Source organism: Phaeoacremonium minimum (genome assembly GCF_000392275.1).
Source record: "Phaeoacremonium minimum UCRPA7 unplaced genomic scaffold PA7_03_scaffold_20, whole genome shotgun sequence".
Taxonomy (NCBI): Eukaryota; Fungi; Ascomycota; class Sordariomycetes; order Togniniales; family Togniniaceae; genus Phaeoacremonium; species Phaeoacremonium minimum.
In genome coordinates this window covers 154,959-180,823 of record NW_006920927.1, presented here as the reverse complement: position 1 = coordinate 180,823, position 25,865 = coordinate 154,959, and the positions used below count along the sequence as shown (strand labels likewise).

General features: G+C 49.7%; 3 protein-coding genes across 3 annotated transcripts; 2 read left to right on the top strand and 1 right to left on the bottom strand.

Moving 5' to 3' along the window:
• Nucleotides 1-10,373: 10,373 nt before the first annotated feature.
• On the bottom strand, nt 10,374-11,653 carry UCRPA7_278 (putative aflatoxin b1 aldehyde reductase member 2 protein; the record flags this gene model as incomplete). The annotated part of the gene is made up of 3 exons (XM_007912875.1): nt 10,374-11,069; nt 11,218-11,390; nt 11,509-11,653. 3 exons carry the CDS (start codon nt 11,651-11,653, stop codon nt 10,374-10,376), a joined length of 1,014 nt encoding a protein of 337 aa, XP_007911066.1.
• Nucleotides 11,654-13,559: 1,906 nt separating this feature from the next.
• UCRPA7_277 (putative six-hairpin glycosidase-like protein) lies at nt 13,560-15,723 on the top strand (the record flags this gene model as incomplete). Its single annotated transcript, XM_007912874.1, has 4 exons — nt 13,560-13,584; nt 13,644-13,775; nt 13,848-14,550; nt 14,601-15,723. 4 exons carry the CDS (start codon nt 13,560-13,562, stop codon nt 15,721-15,723), a joined length of 1,983 nt encoding a protein of 660 aa, XP_007911065.1.
• Nucleotides 15,724-16,492: 769 nt separating this feature from the next.
• Nucleotides 16,493-18,816, top strand: UCRPA7_276 (putative transcription factor mbp1 protein; the record flags this gene model as incomplete). Its single annotated transcript, XM_007912873.1, has 4 exons — nt 16,493-16,543; nt 16,728-16,923; nt 16,989-17,159; nt 17,216-18,816. The coding sequence occupies 4 exons, from the start codon at nt 16,493-16,495 to the stop codon at nt 18,814-18,816; spliced, it is 2,019 nt and encodes a 672-aa protein (XP_007911064.1).
• Nucleotides 18,817-25,865: the final 7,049 nt, after the last annotated feature.

The following is a 25,865-nucleotide window of genomic DNA, read 5'->3' as shown; positions in this document are numbered from 1 at the left end:
GTCCAAAAGAGGTTTGGCTCGACAGCAAAGCAGCCTATCGAATGATTTATAGCAAGTCATATGCTTTTCTATTCTGTGTCGAGGCACATCATACTGACCAGAACAACTCACAGGTGCTTCTAATGGGCTTGAAAAATCCGACTTCTACCGTGAGTGTTGTTCTATCGCTGCTCTTTTCGAAAAGGTGCATAGCGCTGAAACTCGCGATCACAAGTGGCAGCTGCGCTGCTCAAACCTCGGGTTGACTGGCAGTTCTGTATCAAGTCACCCGATACTCTAGATCTGCTAGCTGAGCGGGACATGAAGCGATATCGTATCCAAAGACGACTCATCGGGCCAATTTATCACATCAGCAACATCAAAAGGCACGAAAAAGCCCTCGATGAAGTGTTGCAAAACGTGATCATTCAGATCAAGGCTTTGCAAGGAGCTGAAGTTGACTTGAAGCAATGGATGCACATCATCATTGTAGAGTGTCTTGGTGCTGTGAGCTTATCATGGTCACCGGGATTTCTTCGAAACCAATCTGATGGTGGCTCAGGTGATCACAGTTATTTGGGCTGGAGAAGAAAGAGTGTTTTTGGATTGTTCCCAGTGGTGGTTGTTGCTGAATCATACTTTAAGTGGTTCGGACGGAAATTCGCCTACCTCTGGGGACTGACCTACAAAACACCGGCACGCTTCAGGCCATTCTTTGTCGTGAGTCACATTACCTACTCCGTTTTCATAGCCTATCTGGGAGACACTAACTGCCTTCACCAGCCGGTCTCCCGACAAATTTCTAAGAGGGTAGCTGCTATTTTTCGCCCCAACCCCCCAAAGGACACTCGGACCGACCTCTTAGCAGATCTTATACGATTACACAAGGATAAACCTGAGTTCAACGATACTTACCTTCGGCGGATGGCCACAACAAATTTTGGAGCTGGACATGAGACCACCACATCCGCCGCCACGGCCGTGCTGGCGATGCTTGGTACACATTCCGATCAGCAGAAGAGGGTTGCCGAAGAAGTCAGGTCAATGTCCCATCCATCGAAGTATGACAATGCTATTCGTTTGCGTTACACTCAAGCAAGTATCAAAGAAGCTCAGAGACTTTATCCCGTAATTGGGATGTCTCTGCCACGCAAGGTTGGAAAACAGGGGCTACATTTGCATGGGTACTTCTTTCCTCCAGGAACAACAGTTGGTTGCAATCCTGTGTCACTGCATCGTAATGAGGATATATTTGGACCACAAGTTGACGACTTTCAACCAGAACGTTGGCTCAGATCAACCGATACTAAGGAGATGGATCGATACAACTTGACGTTCGGAGGTGGAGCACGAACCTGCCCTGGGAGACATTTGGCCGAATTCATTCTCTATAAACTTGTATCTGCCCTAGTCCAAGAGTTCGACCTCGTAGCTTCCATGCCATCTGAGCAAGAGATCCGCTACTATTTTATGGCTATGCTGACGGGCGTCAGGATACGGTTCCTGCCAAAGACAGCGTAGGGCTGTTAATAGACAGTCCATTAAAGTTTTAAGTAGAACGAAGACCATAGGATGTGGTTTGAGACCTATCCTCGGCGTCCCTATGACCATGACATATGTGAGGGCAAAATCACGGCAATTTCGGAGAACTTCCCGCTAGGGTTTGATACAGAACCCTCTCGACCATATGAGATATCATTTCGACTAGAACTCGCTTGAGTGATTAGTGTGGTGGCAAAAGTTTATGAGACTATTCTAATCAAATGCTCAAAGTCCTACTTATTGCGCTCTAGTACCTTAAGCAGGTACGATGCCCTTGTTAATCAGGCATTACTTCTGGCTTAGATGTCCTGACAAATGCATTGTTGATTTGCCGACGCGCCAAGTGCTGAGCGGCTTGACGTACAATGGTGAAAGCGAGAAGTCGGAAGTCTCAAGCGCCGTAATGCTTACCCCATGCCAAGAGAATTTGCTGCTATCCCGTAGTCTGGGAAGATGCTGACTAGATATTCCAATCTGCGATGATGTTAGAATACCAATCGAGTAGATATTTGGTTTTACCTCGGCTCTTTTCTGATCTGACCTTGCATTCAGGTCAGCAATGGCGTTTTCCACGTCGAACCAGCTCTCCTCTCAAGAAACAAAGGCTACCTTTCTTGGAACGGGGTCTCGGACATGTATAGCATCCACCACAAGAGTTTTCCGACAACCTTATTTAGAAGCTTCGTTCGTAAGGATTGCCTGGTGTACGTCTGTGTTGTCTGGGTGGCTCCTTGCATTGCTAGTCGTGACGGGAGCCAATGAAAAAGAAAGTTGCGTTTACAGAACAGGCAACTTCTAATGGCCATCAGTCAAGTTAGCTTGTAGCCTACGAAAGCTGAAGACTATCGTAAGGCTTCAGCCAGTCTCGGCACCAATTCATGGATACTAAAACAAAAGACCCTACTATTTTGATGTTAGTGATTCCAGGTTGTCGCAGGGCTTAGGCCGGCGAACTGGATCCACGTAGCCCCTGCTAGACCCCATGTGGCAAAGTGCTGACATGCTGAAATTACTTCGCCTCGAGTTGTCATTAAATCGCAAGATTTTGTCCCCAAATCAATGGAATTTCAACTCGAACAAGCCAATGACCTTTCTTAGTGCGCATGCAGCTTACCTTCGCGCTGCCTGGGGGAGTTGCTGATCCACGAGCGGCCGCTCCATACCTCCGCCAACCGAAGCCCTTTTGTCGGCCGATATGCCTCCTGCTCAGAGGATTCTTTCCTTGGTAGTCATAGTGCATCGCCTTGCATTGCCCAAGATGGAAATAGTGCTTCTGTGCAAGGGCACTCATCTCCTACATAGCAAGGATTATGTCATACCAACATCCGAAAAGGATAGGACGAAGGACTTTCAGCGAGTCACTGATGTCCCGACTCACGCGAATCGATTCGACGAACGCCGAAAGCTGAAGCTATGACCTCCATGAATAGATATATACTGCACTCAGCACTCCACGCACAGAGCCTTGCCAGCATGACTTTCGCGATCTCGCGGTTTCCCACTTGACATCATTGCCATTGTGAAGATGTCATTTTCAGAGAGTTCAAATTTGCTTCGAGGCTCCATGGCCTTGCTCTTCGCTTTGGCGAGTTTCATTGGTCTAGCCTCCGCGTCCATACTGCCAGATTGTGATGACAAGCCTCGGCTTTTCGAGCTAATTCTCACATGGGGGAAGGGGGCACCGGATGGCTTTGAAAGGGACATGATATTCATTAACGGCCAATTTCCGGGACCGACACTGGAGATGAATCAAGGAGATGATGTTGAAATACTTGTCCACAACCAACTGCCGTTCAACACAACCATTCATTATCACGGTATAATAGGGTGACCTCAGAAATGCATAATCAATTATACTGATCATGTGAGATAGGTATCGAACAGTACCGTACGGCGTGGTCTGATGGGGTCCCTGGCTTGAGCCAGCTACAAATACGACCAGGTGGGAAATTCACCTACAAATGGACAGCTACACAGCACGGGAGTTATTTCTATCACAGCCACGATAGAGGCCAGCTAGATGACGGGTTATACGGCCCAATTGTCATTCACCCGAAAGGAGACAGTACTGAGAAGCCGTTCAAGTTGATATCTGAGGATCCCAAAACGCTACATGCGATCGAGAAGGCAGCCGAAAATCCTATTCCTGTGGTTTTATCTGACTGGCAGCATATCCCATCAGGCGACAGATGGGACATCGGTGTGGCTGGTGGAGTAGAGTTGCCATGTTATGATTCATTCCTCGTGAATGGCCGTGGTCGTGTCAACTGCTTCGGTCAAGACAAAATCCAATCCTTACTCGATCCAGCGCAAAAGCAACTCCTGGCTTTGGTCAATCTAACCACGCTCACCGATAAGGGGTATGTAGTCTTCGTGTATTACCCAAGAATCACAATCTGACGTTCATATAGCTGCCTGCCTGCCGAAGCTCTAGTTGCTACATTGGGACCTGGTTTCTCTACGAATCTATCCGCTATTCCCGATTCGGTTTTCAATACTTGCGAGTCTACAGAGGGCTCATACGCGACTATTGAAGTCACAAAGAAGTCATGCGAAAAGGAGAAATGGGTAGCTCTTGACATCATTGGTACCTATGGTCTCCAGACAGCAGCTTTCTCAATTGATGAGCAAGTCATGTATGTCTACGCAGTTGACGGAGAATATATTGAGCCTACACTAGTCAATGCTATCGCCATTACGAACGGAGATAGATATTCGGTTCTTCTCAAGCTGGAAACTCCGGGCGACTACCTCATCCGTCAAGCATCACTAACAACGGCTCAAATGATGGCAAATGAGGCCATCCTGTCCTTCCGTGAGAAAGGCAGCGTGCCACAGAACAGAACCTCCACTCCCTGGCTCGACGATAAAGGCAACAATGTCACGGAAAATGTGGTGTTCTTTGACCAGGCCTTAATGAAAGCATTTTCACCAGTTCCAGTATCGCAAACCGCAGATCAGACCTATCTCATCTATATGAGAGTTGCCGGTAGAGCTTATAACTGGGCTTTGAATGAGTCTATCTATCCCATGCAGATCGACACCGAAAAGCCTCTATTATTCGAGCCTGAACCCTACATCAGCAACAACATCACAATAACAACGAAGAACAACACTTGGATTGATCTGGTATTTATTACAGCAACCTTCCCAATGCCTCCGCATCCGATTCATAAACATGGAAACAAAATGTTCGAAATTGGATCTGGTACGGGTACATGGAACTGGACATCGGTTGATGAAGCTATAAAAGCAGTTCCGGATAACTTTAACCTTATTGATCCGCCAAGAAGGGACGGCCTAGCCACTCCAAATGCAATTATGGCTCCGGCATGGATGGTCGTTCGTTATCATGTCGAAAATCCAGGCGCATGGCTTCTTCATTGTCATATCCAGTCTCATCTGCTAGGCGGTATGTCTATGATAATACAAGATGGTATAGATGCCTGGCCGGTCGTTCCAGACGAGTATCTGAATTACCAATATTGAGAGAGGTTCTACATGGGTCATTGGACGACGGAGTGCTCAATTAATAATGTGTCCATGAAAGCATATGCATAGATAGCTCATAATTTGAATTGCTCGATATCTCTATTATCGATCTTTACCATCTGCCGCAGATACTTTTTACACTTACCATATAGGTTCCCTCTCAGCGCGAAACCGCGTGTTATATTGCACAGTGTCTGTGCTGACAATATCCATGGTAGGAGGCAACGATTGAATATAAATAGTAAACACATTCATTCCGGTGTTTACTTAAATATACTTTGTGACTACCAAGGCTACAGCGTTTATTCCGCATGTTCCCCCATCTAATAGTAGTGTCAATACGCCTTGCTCATTACGGTAGTACCGTCGGCGGTGGATGAGGATTCTGAACTCTCCGCGATTGCGACCTCAGGAGGCATTAGCGCAACCACTAAGCCGTATGTGATGTGACATGATTCCATCATCTATTTGTAATCGACGATTTCCCAATTTCTTCGCGGTATAAAATGATCTATTCCATGCCCACAGACTCGCTTCATGTAATGCAAGTGCTATCAAGATCATCAGTATCGCAATTTTGAAAATCCTACGCAGACTTGAACTGCAAACGGAAATGTCTGGGGCCATTGAAATGAGCGTCTTTATTTACCCGGATCCCTCAAAAATAACAAGGGCGAGTATGACGATCTAATCATAAAGTGAAGACTGACTTTAAGCTCTAGGTTAGGGAGCTTCTTGTTGATCTTTGCGATAAGGTCAAGGCACACAGTGACGTGATCATCAGGTATGCCTGTTATGAGTCAGTCGAGGATAATGAGCCCGTCTTCATTTTCTTTGAGAAGTGAGTCCTTTGTCTTCAACCGTGAACCATAACTTGCGATTCTAAATGATCTAGATATGAGAATACACAGACTTTAGAGGAACATAGGAAAGACCCACACATGGCTGAGTTGTTCAAGATCGCAGAGCAGGAAGCACTTGTTGTGAAACCTCGAAAAATATTCATCATGAACAGGGTTGCTGGTTGGATGGACAATAAATGATCAACTGGCTAGAATACATGTGTCTACTGACATCGTCAATTGAAATAAGTTTGTCCGAGATTGACTTTACATTCATTTGACGTATATGGGATCGTGAAACCATGCTGGGGTAAGCTTTCTCTGTTCCAGCGCGTTAAGGAGTCTGTCAGTGTTGCTTATTTTATGATGCAAGGCCCGGCAGCGCGGAGATACTTGAAACGGTTGCAAGTGACTGACTCATCCAGCTACCCAAGCAAAATTCGGTCTCATGCTTGTTCGTGGTTGAGCTAATCCCGTGTCACTAGTGTGTCGCTGTTTGGCCTGATCGCCACCAACGCAAGGGACCAAGGCATCCGTTCTAGGACTTCTACATGATCGATAACGTTACCGGACAAAGATAGTTTTCTATCACTTTTGACATAGGTGTGTTATACAAGAATGACATGTCTCTACCAGCATTCGCCCATGGTGGGTGCACTAACATTTGTTACCCCTGGCTGGCGAGTAAAATGACGTTCTTTCAAGCATTTGGGCAGCAAGTACCAAGATTCACCCCATAGAGTTTACTGGTCAGCATTTGAAGCATGACCGATCAATAGATATCATTCCCTCATTTATTAGTTTTGGCAGAAGGAAAATAGCACCATAAGTCTCGAATGTTTCTATCATCATGGTTCAGCAATTAGGCTAATGCTAGCCTGATTTCGCTAAAGATCCCCGTCGTAGGGTTCATTCGCTGACGCGAGGATACGCGCAGGACCCGCTGGGTTTTAAGGGGTGAAAACAATATGGCACATGTGGCACAGCACACCATGCTTCTTCTCAAAGCTTTATAGGACACATGCGAAGTAGCTCGTCTCACTCTAACATAAATGCGAGGACTGATTGCGAGCATGGAAATGTCTGAAAGACCTAGGATATGCGTGATTGGAGCTGGTATGTCGCCTCATCCCAATGAACCCATTGGCAATCACCTTTAGGGCGTTGCAGTGCCGGCCTCAGCTGCAATGTCTAGTACCCTCGGTGCGCTAGCAATACTAACATCTAGTCGCAGGACTCGCCGGGCTGGCAACGATCAAGGAATGTTTGTCGGAAGGTTTCGATGTTCACTGCTTTGAGGCTCGACCTGAGATAGGCGGTCAATGGGCCTACCAGGAAGATGCCTCGGACCCGAAAGTGCAGTCTTCCATGTATGCCGGGGTCATTCTCAATTCATGCCGTGATTCCTCCAGTTTTCCAGACTTCCCGTTGGATCCTGCTCGCTACGGAGACTACTTCTCGCACCGGCTGCAGCTACAGTACATTCATGAGTATGCCGACCACTTCAAGCTGAAAAAGCACATTCGATTGCGAACAAAGGTGCTTGAGTGCAAACCTAAACCGGATGCAACCTGGAGCGTACGGATCCAAGAAGATGGGAAAGATGCTGAGGACCTCGAGTTCGGCGTTGTCTTCACATGCATTGGTCATTTATCCACACCATACACCCCAGATTTCAAGGGCCTTGAGAAATTCAAAGGACATTTTCTTCACAGTCATTACTATCGCCGACCTAGTCCGTTCGAAGGGAAAAGAGTGGCATTGATTGGCTTCGGTAGCTCAGCTGTCGACATCGCCTGCGAAATCGCTCCTCAGGCAACAGAGCTCCATCTTGTCACGAAGCGTGGGGGTTGGGTTCTACCGCGTTATGCATTAGGGAAGCCTGTCGAAGCTTGGGATAGTGAGTCTTTGCTTTTGGGAGTGAAATAACTAGTTTCTGACTGCTTTAGATCGCGCAAGCCAAGTATGGTTGCCTGAGAGCATTTCTATGTGGCTTCAGACTCAACTTCTGTTCTTCATTGACGGAAAACCTCCGAAGGACATGAGGCCGGACCACAAGGTCCTTGAACAAAATCCAACGTTGAGAAGTGATTTCTTGGAGAAGATACGCACTGGTCTCATCACAATCCAACGAGCGGGGATAGAGTCATTCGCTGAGAGCGGATTACATCTGAGCAACGGCAAATATCTCGATGTAGATGTCGTCATCTCGTGCACTGGTTACAACCAATTCGAATTCCCGTTCCTTCCAACTGACGTCGCCCGCGGGCCCAACACGCCACCGAACAAGATAGATCTTTACAAGTTGATCGTACCGCCGAAGTACCCGAACTTGTACATGATGGGTTTATGTGAACTTGTTGGCCCCGCTGCGCCTGCATTCGACGCTCAAGCACGATGGGTCGTTGCACACCTCAGTGGACAGCTGCAACTACCACCGCCTGATCAAATGTATGAGGGCATCAGGGCTTTTCAGGATTGGCAAAACAAACACTTTGTCAATTCTGAACGACACGCAACGGCAATGTATCTTATTCCCTACGTCGATGATCTTTTGAAACCCTTAGGTGCAGTTCCTGGCTTTGCAAAACTCTTCGGAAAGGTGTTTACGAGTGGCCACCCTTGGCGGGCATTGCAGGTCCTCAATGCTGTGTGGTTTGGTATACCATCTTCAGCACAGTGGCGGCTGTGTGGATATGGCTCAAAGGAGGAACTCGCAACTGCAACGCTCTTGAGGACTGCAGCGGGTGAGGCTGGTCTGAGTGGGTCCGAGAAAGGTTTGTTAGAACACGATGTATAACACTACGTCATGGACATGGCTATCCCCTATGTTGCAAAACTTGTACAGTACAGTATGACTAGAAACCCTTATACCTAATGTATACGAATAATATTTTTTTAAGTCAAGAAATATCAGAAATTACTCCAAATCGCCGAAGGAGAAAGAAGAGGCTTTGTTTCGTTGGGCATGCTATTAGGTGTATACAAACATTTGATTCGGCCTTGCTCAGTTCCACAAGTGCTTTATATGTAGCTGTACCTTGAACGCGGCCAACAAAGTCTTACTGACATTTCTTTATGGTTAGAATGTCGAGGGTCATAATGACTTGTTAGTTCCTGCTAGATGACTACTGTTGAGGCATACTGGGTATACAACGCCTGTGATTACGGTAGTAAACGCCAAAAGAATTGTCGGTGAAAAGAAGAGTATCTGGGAATCATAAGAGGCTTGAGGCAGGCTACCGCGTTACCCAGCCTCCCGAAGCCTAACGATTCATCCTATCATTTCCAAGTATTCATCTGCATCCGAAGATGGCGCTGAGTCACTTGAATACACCCTGCAACTGTTATAGGCTACATAACTAAGAGGGGCCATTTTGGAGCCTCCTCTAGATTCTAGTGTTGCCCGGTTTATAAGCTCCTTGGTCGAATGGGTGTAGGTAGAGAGTCTCATTGCATTTGATGCCAAAGGAATATCGTATCTTACGTTCCACTATATATTGACATCATTTAGTCATAGTGCAATTCTCAGTGTTCTTGACAATTCAGCAGCCCTCCGTTACGTTGCCCATGGCTCATCATAATAACAAATTTCCTGGTCGGTCTGGTGACCGAGTTCAGGCACGACCTTACAATGATCATAACCGCGATCACGATCAGCCTTATCGTTCAAGCAGCTCGCGTGCTATGAACGAGCTAGGAGAATTTGTCGCACGCCGACTTGTCCCCGAAATACAGCGGAACTCAGCCTGCCCCGTTCACCTGATCATGAACTTTGGGACTCTTTTCGTACATGAACACCATGATCACAGCGACCTGAACAACACGATTGTCTATAACGCGCCGGGATCTACTATGGTCCTTGATTCGAGCCTCTCTTCTTCATCTTCACGGATGAGGACTATAGCACAATCGTCAGATCTTCATTCAGGGGCCTGTCCTGGATGCTTATTACGGAAGTCTGCATGGTCTGGCAAATACTGTCAAGATTGCGAGAATGATATGAGACGTCTGAGAGAACCTACGTGGTTGAGGCAGACTGAGCCATTTAACAGCAGGATCCCAGGCCGAGTACCATTTCATAACAGAGTCAGTGAAAGAAGGATTCACACCTTCAGATAAAGCCGATTCATGTTGCCTGCCAAGACCAACCTTTGTTGAGGCAAAGGTTGATAACCACTTTTACAGAGATTCACCCTTGAGACGCATTAAAATGGTAACCATTATTCTAGAATTTCAGTTGAAGCAGTGAGCCTCGACGTCCCATAGGAAGAATAGCTGTTACACAAGAGTAACAATTGAAGGATGAGAAACTCGCCCCTCTGAAGCCTTCAGATCTAGCAATAGCCACTTGATCAGTGAATTGCAGAGTCCCCGGCAGCAACGAAGAGCAAGTCTGGCAGCGTTCAGCATGGCCCTGGACTTCTGGACACCCTCGATGTTTAGCTTAGCTCGACCAATTAGCCGTATCGCTATGGTGTGTGTAGCAGTCGCCTGAAATAGAATGTTCTCATCTGCTCATTTCGCGCCCGCCCCAAAGAGAGCATCCCTGGTGTCGTATTGATACTCCAGATTAAGATGCCAGTAGTTGACTGTGTCTGTCTTGGAAATCTGCCATGCCTCATCCAATGCTTTGACAACACTTTCGGGAAGTGGTCCTTTCTCAAGATGGTTCAGGTTATCGTCCAGCTGCTCAATGCTAGACACACCGATAATGATACCATCATTCCCATCCTTCACCTTGAGGGCCGAGTGATGTACCGCCCACCTGAGAGCAGTTTCGATCATGCTCAGGCCTTCCTTCTCGACCGCGGTCTCAATCACCTGCAGCGCCTTGAAAGTGCTGTCTCTAAAGTATCTTCCACGATACATTTTCCCACTCTTGGCTGTGTCACTAAATCGTCCTTCGGCTGGTGTCATATCCTTAGACTTGATCTTCCCTGAGAATATCCCGCCAGCAATGGGGTTATAGATCACGACGTCCAAGCCATAGCGACGGCAGGCGGGAATCAGCTCAGCCTCGATAGAGCGCGTGATACAGTTGTACATTCCCTGATAGATGCTTGGACGGACCCAGCCATTGTATTTGCAGGTGAGTACGATTTCGGCAACTTCGAATGCGGTGAAATTAGAGAGACCGAGGCGGACAAACTTGCCAGCCTTGTGGAGCTTGTCGAGGGCTTCGAGGGTGTTGGCAAACGGTGTAGCACGGTCCTGCGATGGACGTCAGCGATATCGCCAATGTAGAGATAAGCGGTATTAGAAGGGGCAGCATACAGCAGCGTGGAGATATAGAATCTACGGATTCAGCGTCAGCCATCGACCGTTCTTGAGTAATAAATCAAGCGCATTGAGAACTCACATCCACAGAGTCAGATCCCAGCTCCTTGAGACTCGTCTCGACAGACGCAATGACCTTGTCGCCTGTGTTCTCGCCAGGAGCATTTGGATACTTGACCTTTGTTGCGAGGGTCAAACCCCGCTCTTTCCAGCCGACCTCACGAGTGAAAGCCTCTTGTTTCCCGTCGATATAGACTGAAACATTCAGAGTCAGCAATTGCATTCTTGCCAAAGCCATAGTCAGAGCTAAGATCCTTCATCGAGCATCATCTTGTAGGAAATAAGAACTCGCCTCGTGCAGTGTCCACTTCACTGTATCCTCGTGACTGGAAGAGATCTAGGATCTTGCCATACTCTGCGACGTCTGTAATGCGAGCTCCAGCTTCCGTGTCCGTTCCAAAAGTCATTAGACCCAGAATGACACGATTGGTAGGAGCAGCAGCAACGAGCGGCGACATGGCTAGTGGTGTGTGTAAGGATTGCCTGGTGGTTGGTAGGAGATATGGGTAGGTAGATATTCGAGCAGACCGGTATGAACTTGAGGGCGGGGCGGGCAAGACAGGAGAGGGTCGATTATATCAGTAGTTTCGCCGTGCCGTGTGAGTTACTTATAATCGCTCCCGGCCCATCATGAAACCCAGAGAGCTCCCCATCGGCCTTAGGAGACAACAGTCAAACATCGCCGATAGCGCATCGCGTCACTGGCGCTACGGTAGACTTTTTCTCGTGGGCGGTGGGGTTCACGTTATTGGCGATGCGGGCGGAGGGCGGGGTCGTTATCTCCAGTGAGGTCATGGTGGCTTGCTGCCAATTGCCATGAGACTCGCCGTGCTTACTTTCGGGCTTCTCAATGGTGTGCACCAATCTTTCTCTCCATTTGTAAGGCGATTCACAGAATCAGCTCGGGCAAACTCACGCGTGAATAAAACAGGGCACATCAAGATATAGAGGCGGCTGAGCATGCACCTGCATGAGTGACGGCGGGCGGCGGAGGAGGCTCGACATCGGCACTCTACCTACTAAAGATGGAATCAGATCCACTAATTAGCTATCTCCCGCTGCCGAAGCGCTCCGGCACCCGGCCGATACCTATCACTATGTATGTACTAGGTTCCAAGTTTGAGTGGCTCTTGCTTTCTAGGTTACCGCCTTTGTAAATCCACCCCAGAAAGTACCTAAGGACTGCTTCGGAGGTAGGTAGCCCTATATGTCAATCAACAATAGTTGATATGTTGTGAAGTAGAAGGCATTAACGTGGTGAAGGCCATACCGAAATCCTCTTCTGCATAAGAACCTCAGGTAATAACCAGTAAGCAACGTTCACTACAACTGTTGCTTACCCAAGAAATGATGGCTGTTATGACAGCAACAGAGCTAGCTTAGGGGCCTAGGAGGTAAGAGCCATCCATGGAGGAAAAGCAAGACTCATGGCTTGGGAGTGCCCTAGAATCTAGCGTGTGGCTTACATGTGCCGCCTGGGACGTGCCAGAATTTCTTAGCTCCCGCTATCCTTTCCCAATATGGTTCTAGAAGACACCCCTTTTACTGAAAGTCAACATAAATGTGTCTAAACTAAGCCTACCGTTTCTTTATCTGGCATACCTATGTTGAGAGAAAAGATGAAGTTATGCCTGAGATTACCTGGGCTTTATTGCTTCTCTAGGTCAATCGGGCACAAGCTGTATCAACCGACGGGTCAAGTGCCCCGCAGCCTGATACCTTTATTTTCTTTTTGAGGCACTTCACTACAGTGGTATACTTACTTCCTCACCACATGCGTCGGCGTAATGCGCGTGCCACATCAACAAACTGGACGATATCCAGCACATGCTCACGGTTAGTCTTAGTTTTGATGATTCAAATGAAGTCAAAAGCGAGTTTCTTCGAAAGTCGCCCCATGGCACCGTCAAAATCCAACTCAAGTCTCCTTGATCGAAGGAATCGTGTGTCCAGATGCTATCTGGACTACCGTCCGCCAAGAACGGAAGGTCACTCTCGGTCCATTCTTCCCCGTCAACAGTGCGTCTTGTCGATCAATGTGGTCCGCTGCGAGAGGAGCGGCAGTGCGGTTGACTGAGATCCGTCGCATATCTTGTTATCCGAGGTTGCCGTGAGAGTTCAGGGATGTTGGTATCTTTCAATTTCGGCATCGCGGGAGGCATAGTTGACTGCCAGATAAGCCAGCCCCGCAGACTGTTCATGTGCTACATATAAGTTCAGGCTCAATTGCCAAGAGGCTCTTATAGAGGGGACCCCGAGAAGATGGGTTATTCGTGCTCGATTGGACGAGCTCGTGGGTATTAGTCCATCAACATGAAGAGTCACTTCCTCCGGGCTTCTTGCGCCTTGATCGCAAGTAGATCTATGGTCATCGCCGATGTTCAGCCACGTAGGTTCCCAGATATTTGTGAAGCAAACTGGATTGTTTGCTAAGTGGTGGATTGGTAGTCGTGCCTCTTGTGTTTGATCCCCTGGATCTTGGTGAGGTTAAGCCTCAGGGATGGCTACACGACCAGCTCGTCTTGCAGGCGAATGGTCTTGGAGGGCACTTGATGGACTTCTGGAAATACGTTTCGGACAGTGCTTGGATCGGTGGAAGCACAGAATAGAGTATTCTCCATGAAGCTTTTCCGTACTGGCTGAATGCCATAGTACCGCTCGCATACGGTGTCAATGATGCCCGCCTCATAGCGCAAGTTCGCAATGCCACCGACCAGGTCCTCGAGCGTATCCAGGAGGATGGCTGGATTGGATATGAGACGGGCACAAATCGAAACATGTGGCCGCGAAACTTGGTGTGCTTGGCCTTCATGCAGCTAGCCCAAGCAGATCCAGACTACACAGACAAGATTGTCACCGTTATGCAGAAGTTTGCTGTTCTGATAAATAGTATGCTTGCTAATAACTACACGGGCTTCATCTATCATGACGGAGACGAATACTCGGAAGGTGCGACAGAATGGGGACTTTCGAGAGCCCAAGATCTGATGATCCCTCTCATGTGGCTATTCGATTATTATCCCGGTAATTACTCCCAGATCCTTCTTGACAACATGAGATACCTGTATGAAGCCGGAGTGAACTGGGACTACTGGTTCCGTCCGGACGTTTTCCCTCGCGGCGAACTCGACCAGCTGAACAGGACATTCTGCGATTATCAACCTTGGGAATATCAGCATGGCGTCAACGAAGGAGAAGGGCTCAAGGCAACTGCTGTCTACCGCCGGTTTCTCCGCAATGAGTCTCTGGTTGAGCTCACACACCAGGGCGTGAACTGGACTTTCTTTTATCACGGCTCAGCATCCGGATCGATTCTTGCTGATGAGTACATCAACGGACAGGCGGGGTACATAGGGTGAGTTAAGATGAACAGATGTGAAGTCTTTGCTGACGTGAGGTCTGTAGGTCCGAGACATGCACAGCCGTAGAAGTCATGTACTCACTTAGCTACCTTTATCAGGCACTGGGAGAGAACTGGTACGCAGACCGAGCTGAATTGGCTGCGTACAACGCTCTTCCTGGTGCAATGACTCCTGACTGGTGGGCACGACAGTATATGGCAGAACCTTCCCAACCCTGGAGCAGGAACTTGACGGAGACTCCGTTCTCAGATGTGAACACCGTTGGTCAGATGTACACACTTGAAGGCAACTATCCGTGTTGCACTGTGAATCATCCTCAAGGCTATCCCAAGTTCCTCGCTGCCTCATACGTAGCAGTGGGGACCACTGGTCTTGCCCATGCTCTCCTGGCACCAGCAAACGTAACAACAACATTGGGGAGTGGCACCAATGTCACCATTGTGACGAATACAAATTACCCTTTCGATCTCACCATCGAATATAACATCACAACCGACGCACCCTTTGACTTCTACGTGCGAGTGCCCGATTGGGCTGATGTATCAGGCTCTACGAGTTCAGTTGCCGATGGCCCGGCGGTCGTGGTAGATCCGGACACCGTCACGGGAATGCACAAGATCCCAATCGCCACTGCGGGGACGACCCAAATAGTGTACAAGCTGAGCACGTCGATTCGACTTGAGCCACGTGTGAACGCTACAGTGGCAGTGCACTATGGTGCGCTGTTGTATGGGCTCTCCATTGCGAGCATCAACTCTAGCACGGTTCCCTGGGATTACCGGACGAACGCCCCGATGCTGACCGGATATGCGCCGCCGGAGGCCCGCGACTGGACGATGCAAAACGCCAGCGCATGGAATTACGCCATCGACCCGAGCACCCTAGAATACCACTACAGTGGGGAAGCGGCGCCGGGCAGGACCTTGGCGAACCCGATCTGGGCACCCCTCGCACCGCCGAACGTGATCACGGCTCAGGCGTGTCTGATCGATTGGCCTCTGTATCTGGGCAGTATCCCTGCGAAGGCACCGCTGCCGGAAGCTAGGAAGTGCATCGGGCCGGTGGAGGAAGTCGAGTTGAGGCCGTACGGTGCTACTAAATTGCACATGGTGGACTTGCCGACTATTGACCTAGCCGACGAGATGATGATCCAATGGCAAGATTGAGTGTTTTTCTGTTACAGAAGATGCTCCCGCATAGATTGGCAATTATAGCCCCAGAAGCCAGAAGTGTAGTGCAGATCGATGACTAAACTTAGGATGTCTGTTTGGGAATCTACATTCTACTATAACAATCTTCCTCAAACCTGATATTGACATTTCCAAGTAGCTCGGTACCTCAGGGGCTATGAATGTGGCTCCCAGGGGTTGCCCTTCAAATGGTCTGTGCACGGCATCAAGCAAGGGCCTTTCCTAGGTAGTGGGGGCCTCAGGCAGCCAATAATTTTTTAATTGATTTCGCGTCTGCAGGCAACGACAGACCTGGCAGAGAAGGAGGGACTCGAGTGGCACGAGCCACTTTACGGGAAGGCGCGTCTTGAACTCCTCCGCACGCGTCCGTTTCGTGCCTCCTTGCCTTGGCCATCTCGCTCCTACCCATCGACCTCATCGCACCCACTCCTCCAATTGCAGCCTCCCGTCTGCTGACCGTCTCGACAACCTCGTCTCTCTCCTCCAGATTATCCTCGGAGTCTTCTCCTCTCTGTGCTCGAGATACCCTCAATGCACCCTTCTCGTCACTGTTTCTTGGACTTCGCATTAGTCTACTTTTTCCATTGCGGCAACTGGTGACTGCTGAAATTTTGTCAATTGAGGCATTGTCTAAGCGCCCCCTCTTCTTTCCGAGCGCTGTTCATCAGCCGCGCACCATACGGCGCACCGTCTATCACAGACCGATCCAAGATTCGAATCAAGCCCGAGGCATCGTCGTTCCAAAATGGCAAAGGGAGGTGCCGGTGAAGGCATTTACAGTGCTACATATAGTGGCGTAAGTATCATTTACTCTCCACTCTCATCAATTCTACCACCACCTCCCGCCGGCTACCTGGTCCAGAGCACCTCAAGGTTGCAATGCACATGACACTACTGCTGTCCGCTCTGATTCCATGTTTCCCCTTTCTCCGTCCGCCTCAACGCAGTCAACGAAGTTGCTGACCACAAGCTTTGCGCAGATCCCCGTGTGGGAATTCCAGTTCGGTGCCGATCTCAAAGAACATGTAATGCGACGGCGCCATGATGACTGGATCAATGCGACACACATCCTCAAGGCTGCTGGCTTTGACAAGCCTGCCAGAACCCGAATTCTTGAGCGAGAGGTACAGAAGGATACGCACGAGAAAATCCAAGGTGGATATGGAAAATATCAAGGTGAGCCAACCCTGCTAACTTTAATTTCACCCCTCTTTGATATTGACATGACCGGGTTTCTTCAGGAACATGGATACCACTCGAGCGCGGCCAGGAACTTGCACATCGAAATAACATCTATGAGCGGTTGCGCGCTATCTTTGAGTTTGTCCCTGGCAACGAGAGCCCACCGCCTGCACCACGACATGCCAGTAAACCCAAGGCACCTAAAAAGCCAGCTGTGCCCAAGTGGACTAGTGAGTCGCCCGTCGGCCGGTTACATCTTCGTGAACTGTTCTAATTCTATCTGTAGATCCAGCCCCTGTACAAGAAGAGTACGACAACGGAGATGTTATCATGAATGAGGACGACACTCCCGACAACTTGACTGTTGCATCAGCTTCATATATGGCAGAAGACGACCATCATGACGTATCACATTACTCTACTGGCCATCGAAAGCGGAAGCGGGAGGAGTTGATTCAGGACATGACTGAGCAACAACACTCAATGTACGGAGACGAACTACTGGATTATTTCCTGCTCTCTAGGAACGAGCAACCGGCCATCCGGCCTGATCCTCCCACCAACTTCCAACCAAATTGGGTCATTGATACCGAACAGCATAGTGCTTTACATTGGGCCGCCGCCATGGGCGATGTCGAGGTTATCAAACAACTCAAGCGATTCGGTGCCGCACTGTCAGTGAAGAACGTCCGCGGTGAAACGCCCCTCATGCGTTCCGTGAACTTCACCAATTGCTTTGATAAGCAGACTTTCCCGCAGGTCATGAAGGAGCTCTTTGAGACGGTTGATGCGCGTGACCATGGCGGTTGCACCGTCATTCATCATGCTGCGGTCATGAAGAGCGGTCGAGTCGCTAGCCAGAGCTGCTCGCGGTACTATCTTGACAATATCTTGAACAAGTTACAGGAAACGCACGATCCCAACTTTGTCCAGGCTCTCATTGACGCCCAAGACCACGAAGGCAACACAGCAGTGCATCTTGCAGCTCAAAGAAATGCAAGCAAGTGTATACGAGCTCTCCTCGGCCGTGGCGCTTCAACAGATATCCCCAATAAGGATGGTGTCTGTGCAGAAGAGCTCATCAGACAATTAAATGCGACCAAGAAGGCCCGCACTGTTCCACAGCGATCAAGCAGTCCATTTGCGCCTGATAGTCAACGTCACACCTCGTTCCGGGATGCCATGGGCGAACCCCTCACCAAGATGGCGACTACTTATCAATCAGATGCTGCCAACACTGTCCAAAGCCGCATCACTCCTTTGGTCCTCGAAAAATTTCAGGATCTTGCTCACAGTTACGAAGAGGAGTGGAAGGAGAAGGATGAGGCAGAAAAGGAAGCTCGCCGAATCCTCTTGAACACCCAAGCCGAGCTAGCAGGAATACGTCAGCAAGTCGCTGAGTTAGAGTCGCACCTGGAGCCAGACGACGTTGCTGCTAAGGTCAATGCCGACGCCGCTTTGGCACGCAAACAGGTCCTGTCACTATTCACACACCACAGTCGCATGGAGGTCGAAGGTTCTGTGCAGACAGAATTAAGCATGCTCGTAAATGGCGATAGTGCCAGCCAAGAGGACAGCTACGAGGAACGACTCAAATTAGCCACCGAATTACGCCAACTTGTACAGGAGGCTCGGCAAGTCGAGGCAGACTACGTGGAGGCTTTGGGGGTCGTGGGTACTGGTGAGAACATTGAGAAATACCGGCGTCTGTTGAAAATTTGTCTCGGTCCCGAGGCTGACAGTCTTGACGACAATCTCGATGGCATGATACAAATGTTTGAGGAAGAGGTTGCCGATGGAGCGCGCACGATCAACGAGGTTGCCGGTGCCGGTCTAGGCATAGGGGTCGCAAGCGGTGATGCTTTGGAGATCAGTGCAAGCATGTAACGTGCTGGAGCCTGCGTTCTCGTTACGCTCGCGTTGATCATTCTTGTTACGGTTGTAATCGCGCTGTTCATTATTGGCATGAGCATTGGAGTATCTGAAGAAGCAAGGGCCTGTACGGTTAGGAGGGGCAGTTGGCTCCTTTGGCGTTCGGCGAGCCCGGCTGGCTCATGGATTTTGCCCTGTATTACCTGGACTGATGAAGGGTATATTACTACGCGAAGTAGTGCGATCAGCATTAAACAGCACAATTGTCATAATCATGACTACGGTCAGGACCTTCATTTTTCCCGACGTGTGTAGATACGCCGAGATGAATCAAATGTATCCTACTGCATGCTAGAGCCAGCATTTCTAGTTTGTCTCGCTTGGTCGTCAATTTGCCCACGCCACTCAGCCATCCTCCAAGTAGGTAAGACCAGGAAGCCGTCAGGGTACTTCATTCAGGCATTAGAGGCTTCGGTCAATGCCACGTCGCGCAGGATGAAGAATGCTATTTGACCTTTCGACAGCATGACTGACACAAGTCTCGTCAATTTCGATAATCATACGCAGGGGTTCGCGGTCGAGACCTACCTTCAGATCGAGCAGGACGATGCACGAGTTGGTCTGGGCTCAAGATCCGGCAGATGAATGTCCGCATATGATCGATCGACTGAGCGAGAATGACCGAGAAGTCCGGCTTTCTTGCCACGTTACCAGTTCGGGCGGAATGACAGGCCGGATCCTGGGCATTTGCTTCTGTTCTTGGGCATAAGTTTCAATAAGGTGCTTAGGGAACGATGCGCAATGCAGCAATATCTGCGAGCAAGGCAGTCCCACATACACACGCGCGCCCACACAAACTTACATACGTCCATGCAAGCAGTCACGGCTCGGCCAGTCTGACACCTACTCGGCTCGCAAGAATCCTCCCTGAGCCGCACACCATTCTCATTTTCCACGGCGTAGTGTGCGTATAGCTTCTGCTTCAGCGCGTGTGAGCAGTTAGCAAGATCGCTGACCGGATAGTAAGGCATTTGCACACTGGAGATGACTTTCGGGTGTCCAGCCAGCCTCGCGTCGATCATGGCTGGCTTAGTGCGGCTCGTATTCTGCCTCCGGTAACTGAGGCTGTCTCCCTGGTCATGCACTGTCGTCTCTAGTGCGACAGCCCTCGTTCACTATCGTTAGAAGATGCCTAGCAAGCTCTTATTGAAGCCACGGCAGACAAGAGAGGCCATGTCGACCAACAATCGTGCGTGAAGAGGGACCAGACAGCCCTCGATTCCTCATCTGCGGGGACGAACGGGAGGATCTCGATGTGAATGAGGCATCGCAGAGCTCCACTAAGACCTCGCAGCCCCGGCATCACTTTGCGATTGGACGCTCGCCAAGTGACACATCCTCCCATGTAGTCAGCTGAGATCGTCTGAACAACTTCAAGGGACCTCATCGGATACGCAGGAGGGCATGCCAAGACCAAAAGTGATCACATGATTAGCACGTGGTCAGACAGCCTTCGGATCCCCGCCTGTGGTGTCACCTGGCGCTCCCTAAATTTAGGAGGACCGGGATGCAAGGAGATCTCATTGATGATGAGCGGGATGAGATGATCGCGTCAGAGTTCATCGCATCCTTGAAGAGCTCACTTGAGCCGTCACGGCAAGATTTGGATTCAATGCGGAAATTGAGAAGGGATCCTGTCAGCAATAGGGCTGCTGACGAGATCGAATCAAACCGCCCCGCATCGTAGAGAGTGTTGATGCTGGAGCAACTGAAGGATAGACGCAAATCTCAAAGCAATTCGTCCGCACAACAAAATGAGGCCCTGTCGCAGGCAGTTGCCGGAAGCGCGGCTGTCACGCAACGGTGCAAACAACGTATTTCTACCACTCACAAGGGAAGGCTGGCGGGGTCGCATCAAACAGTGGCCAGCCGCGTTTGCGACAGCTAACCCGGTTCTTGATGCCGGTTGGGTACCGGCAGTCCGGGCTCAGCACAACAGGTAATACCTGCTAGGCAGAGCACAACCACTCGAAGCACAGTAATGACAAGCCCATGGAATTCCGCGTTCGGACAGATGCTCGTATATTGGCCTGTAAGAACAAGAGAAAGAGCGGACACTGGCTACAGTGGTAATGACCTTCGTAATGAAAGGGGTTCGTCGTCGTCTGAATCGCCATCCCGAGGTGTGGCAGGTTGGAAAGTCTTGGCCTGTGGCAATTCAGCATCGTGGATTGCAAGGCTACAGCTGGAGCGGATCATGCGCAACCAATGGCATCGCTAGAAATGTGAACCGTGATGGAATAAATGGGAATTTTTAGTTCACAATAGCTGGCGTCTGTTATATCTCAAAAAGCGGTCTGGAAAGGTATAGTCGAGCCATGTCAGGAGCCTGGCGGGATGAACGGATGAAATGGAACAGGAAGCTGGAAACTCGAACGTGACAAGGGGGGAAAAAAAATGTCTCTGTCGCCCCCGCGAATTCGGCATTATGCTAATTAAAGCCAAATGAGAGGCACATCCTGCAAGGTTAGATGTCATGACGAAGGGGCTTGCTGCAAAGAGCCTCGAGCTAAGTGAGACACGGGGGATAGGGCAGGCGTGGTATGTTCGTTCTCACTACTGTGAAGATGTTGCACCGGCGATGCTTGTCGAGCATCCTTACTGCAAATGCAAAACAAACAGGAGGCAGGCTACTTGCAAGTCCGTGTAGCATACATGGTTTACGAGCTGCATCTCACCTCTTTGCGCCGTCAAACTCCGATGAACACGAAGAGCAAGTAGCCGAAAGGCGGCGGGCTGGCGGTTGAATCCCGGCCTGAAGGGAACGAGCCTTTTTTTCGTCTAATTTGCTAGATCTCGTAGGGCTGAAGGGGGACCCACCACCTAGATCGCTTTCAGGAACTTTGAACGAGGAACCCGACCAGGGGCGGCTGCGAATCAGTCGGTCTGACGGCTCCAGAGAGCGGAGAGCCTACGAGCCTGCCAAGCCTACCCTTCCTACTGCATTGCTCACCCCAGGCGCTATCCGAAACGGACCAGACGGATTACCTATGATAGTGAACATGAGGTCTGGCCGTCGTCATCCTGTGCCACGGCACATCATAATCACAGGCGCCATGTTACAACAGGGGGGCATGTCGGACAGACAGGACATGGATGAGCACAGACGAGTCAGTAAGCGCTTGCGAGGGTCTAATCATACAGACAATGATATCGATTGCCGTGGCTGCCCCTCTCATTCTTGCGGCCGACTAGTGGTAGGAGGTGGAATGACCATTTTGATGTCTCACAAAGGGGCTCAAGTCAGACAAGGCAGCGTTTTGATGAAAGAATAAGGTAAGCAGACTCCGCACATGAAGGTGCGAGCGGGGGATTTGGATCAGACCGAGGAGCGAACACTGTTCTCCATTTGGATGTATAGTCACCACTTACACGCAGGCTTGAGGAGGGGAGAGGGTGCTACAACAGCCGGTATATCTGCAAGGCCCCCTTACTGCTAGATGTTTACCCGTCCAAAGATAGACTCAGCATCTCTCACACATAAAATGTAAAATAAGCAGAGCTCTATACGCGCAATAGCCCCCCTCCCACGATCAAAAGTACCACGGCTCGGGCATTAGGCAGTTGCCGGATATGATGCCTTCCGACAGGGAGAAACACGCCGTCGCAGACAAGGGAACAACGCCGCAAAAGGCCCGGAAGCCGAAGAAGGCAGGTTTCGCGGGCTTTTCACAAAGTATAATCAAGCTCGACATATGCAGAAGGGCGGGTCGGAAGGATTGATGGCCCCCATGATGCGGAGGCGACATATCCAAAGTTGTCGAGGGCGTGAAGACCTTGCAGGTAGACTACTGCAATGTAATAAACATGCACGCATAAATTAGCTTAAGCTGATACACAAAGATTTCCACTTTGACAGCCCGTTGTGCGATGCCATCAGCTCTGCCGTTATAGACTTAGGTAAGCATCAAGACTTATCAAGGTGCAGACGAACCGGATCCAAGGGAGCATGTTGAGAAAAAGGGGGTGGGGATCTCGCCGCAGTAACGCACTTGGTACGAGATTCTTCCCGGCCCATCGCTCTTCAAGTGGCAATAGCGCGTCGTCACGTAACAAAAAATTCAGCCGAATAAAACAAATAGGCACAGGATGGCGAGGCGGTGAACCAGAGTCGCGTGAACGCGGATGCAGACTATACAGGGATGATGACTAGAATCATGACTTGCGGCAACTTGACGATACAGCCAGGGACAAGCGGGCACATGGAGGTTCACGAACTTACGGTTTGTCTCTGAATAGGATGTCACTTTCACAACGAGAGGATGTGCCGGTGTCCTTCCTTCTAGAAGACGCAGAAGGATTCGGATAGGCGAGCTTCCAGGCCGCCCTTGCTACCTTCCGGTTCGCCGAGTTTTGCTGGTGCCTGGTCTTGTTGGCTTTCCTGGCGCTCTTATCAGGTTTCGCAACCGTCGGGCATCCTTTCGTGCCGTTGGTGGGCACGGTGGGGTCATGTTGGGCATGGGAGATCGTCGTCGATCATGGCCAGGGACGACGATTTTTGGATTCGAGGGATTGGACCCCAAGGACAGGAAAAGGACTACACAGTAGCACATGCAGTATTGTACATACATGCGTAAGGTGCATGTCAGCAGCGACCTACAGCCAGTCCCAAGACCGGTAGGGGCGGTGATTTGTCGTCCAGGCGCCGGAAATATGGCGTTCCGGCTTGCTAGTAAAAGTGGGCAATACTAACTCCGACTTGACATCTCGAGCGACTAAGCGCAAGTAAAAGAGCAGGTACATGTATGTTGCGAGAAAGGCTTGTGATAGTAACAAGGGCGGTGATGGGGGCGAGAGATATAGTCAAGAATTAGAAGTCACGGTTTGGCTGGACGAAGTACGAGACATTATGCAACCTTAGAATGGAAGCTCAACTTCTATAGAGGCCTGGCAGCAGCACTTGAGGTGTCCGAATGCCTCTCTGAACAAACGGAAGGGGTGAGACTATTCCAAGGTACTGTTCTGTACATCGCTTTGTTGGTTGTAGATCAAGCGAGCGCAAGTCAGTTAAAGAGTTCGCTTGCTTCGGCGTTTCGAGAGCGCTAAAAAGACCACTGCGCCGCGAATAGGGATAGTGTTGGCGCGTTTTGAAGAGCCCCTCAACCGCCTCTCGGCGATGCTGCGACGCCTTCTGCCTTGGTCTGTCTTCAGCTGACACGGTTCCGACTTATTGACTATCTATTTCCAACAATGGCGGTCTAGATGGCTACAATCTGCGCAACGACTGGGGAGTTTGTCAAATTCCAATATATGTGATTTTATTAAGACGGCAGCTCAAGTGGCGCAAATAGACTTGTCACCTGGGCCTTTTATAGTTAGAAGGTAAATTCTCATTGACGGGCTTGAAGCATGATACGAGCGGCTCGATCTGCCAGCCAATATTGAATCTCCAAGTCAAGCAACAACCAGTCGAACCAGTACTTCAGCGGAATAAGGCGGTTTCGTGATCATGCTGATTTCGGATGACGCCATAAGCTGAATTGAGACAAAGCCAACTTGGCTCTCACGATTCACAGCGCAAAGCATAAGGTCTAGGATGAACTCGCTCTTCACATCGCTCTTTCTACTTGCCAATTGGAGAGCACAACCCGATGAGGCAAGATTCCGAGCCCCATTGATTAATTCTTGAAGCAGCCAGGGTCCAGTTGGTTCTTGAACAGGAACCTGCCGGCAGCGCATAACCGACGTGGGTGGCTGTAGGGCTCAGCTCACATCAGCTGAACTCGACCAACTAGATAGTGGCTCCCCACTGCCACTAACTAGATCCATGCGACTTGACCAGGTTTCTTTCTCTGCCGCGTTGTGAGAGCTCTGCTTCGCAGTGCATACAGCTGCCTGGAAAGGTTGGTAACTCTACCACACCTGGCCTGCTGGTCCGAAACACAGATGGTAAGCTAGCGGCCTATCGTCTCTTCTTCTCCAGGAACCCGAAATCCAGAGAGACTGGCATACTGGGAACATCAGGATGATCGCTTTCCTCATCTGGCAAAGGTTGGTTCTCATCCACCTCCTCAAGGGGGTGACAAAAAAACGAGCACCGCAAAACAGCAGCCCAAATTCGAGCGTCAACCACCTTTTTCAAAGTGCCCCAAAAAATTCTTCAAAAGACGTTTTCCTTTCTATCAAAGTTTGGGAGATTATCAACTAAAGATGGTTGTGTAGAAGGTAGGTGAAGTAAGAGGGTTTGTTGTAGAATACCTAGATCTAGCGGGTTTCCGGTCTCTGGTTTTTTGTCACCCCCTTGCTCCTCTAAAGAACCTTTTTTTTTTTTTCTTTTTTTTTTTTTGCGATTCGGCATACCGCAAAAGTCAACCTTGACTATCACTAGTCTCTTCCCTCCAGGCATTTTCGATTTCCCCTGCGGCTTGCTGGCGGGATGTGCTGCGCATGTACAATACCTGTCAACAGTGATAAGAGGAATTTGGCCTTGCTCCGCGTTCCAGGTTGAGCACGCATGAGGATGTGCAATACATATTAGAATACGCGCTACTTCGTGCAGGAGTTCCGCGCTATTTCCCCTTCCCAGGGTAGGCATATCGATCGTGTAGTTAAAGCAGGTATGATATGCCTAAACTATCGAGCCCATAGGACCCCAGGTAAGGCGGGGCGAGGCGAGGCGAGGCGAGGCACAGGGTTTTGGATCTTTTAATCGTGCTCTGAATCTATGCTCACAGCTTCTAAGCAAATGACCACGAGTTGAATACTGACTGAGCATTCCAGTCAGCTAGATCACAAACATTACCCCTTCACTCTCTTTGACAACCGACTGTGAGCGAGAGCTGAGCCTGTCCGAGTTGTCCTTTGTAACTTGCTCGACTCAAGCTACAGTAGCTAGTTGGCCAATGTCACCTGAAAGGGGGTTGGAATAGGGATCTATCAAGGAACTGGGTGGGCTGAAAACAGGGATCTCTGGTGTCTGTCGAGTCTCCCTTCTAACTTGTGGCCCCACCCCTCTTTGCCCCTCGTGGTCCCTCGTGGCCCCCTCATTGCCCCTCCTCTAGACA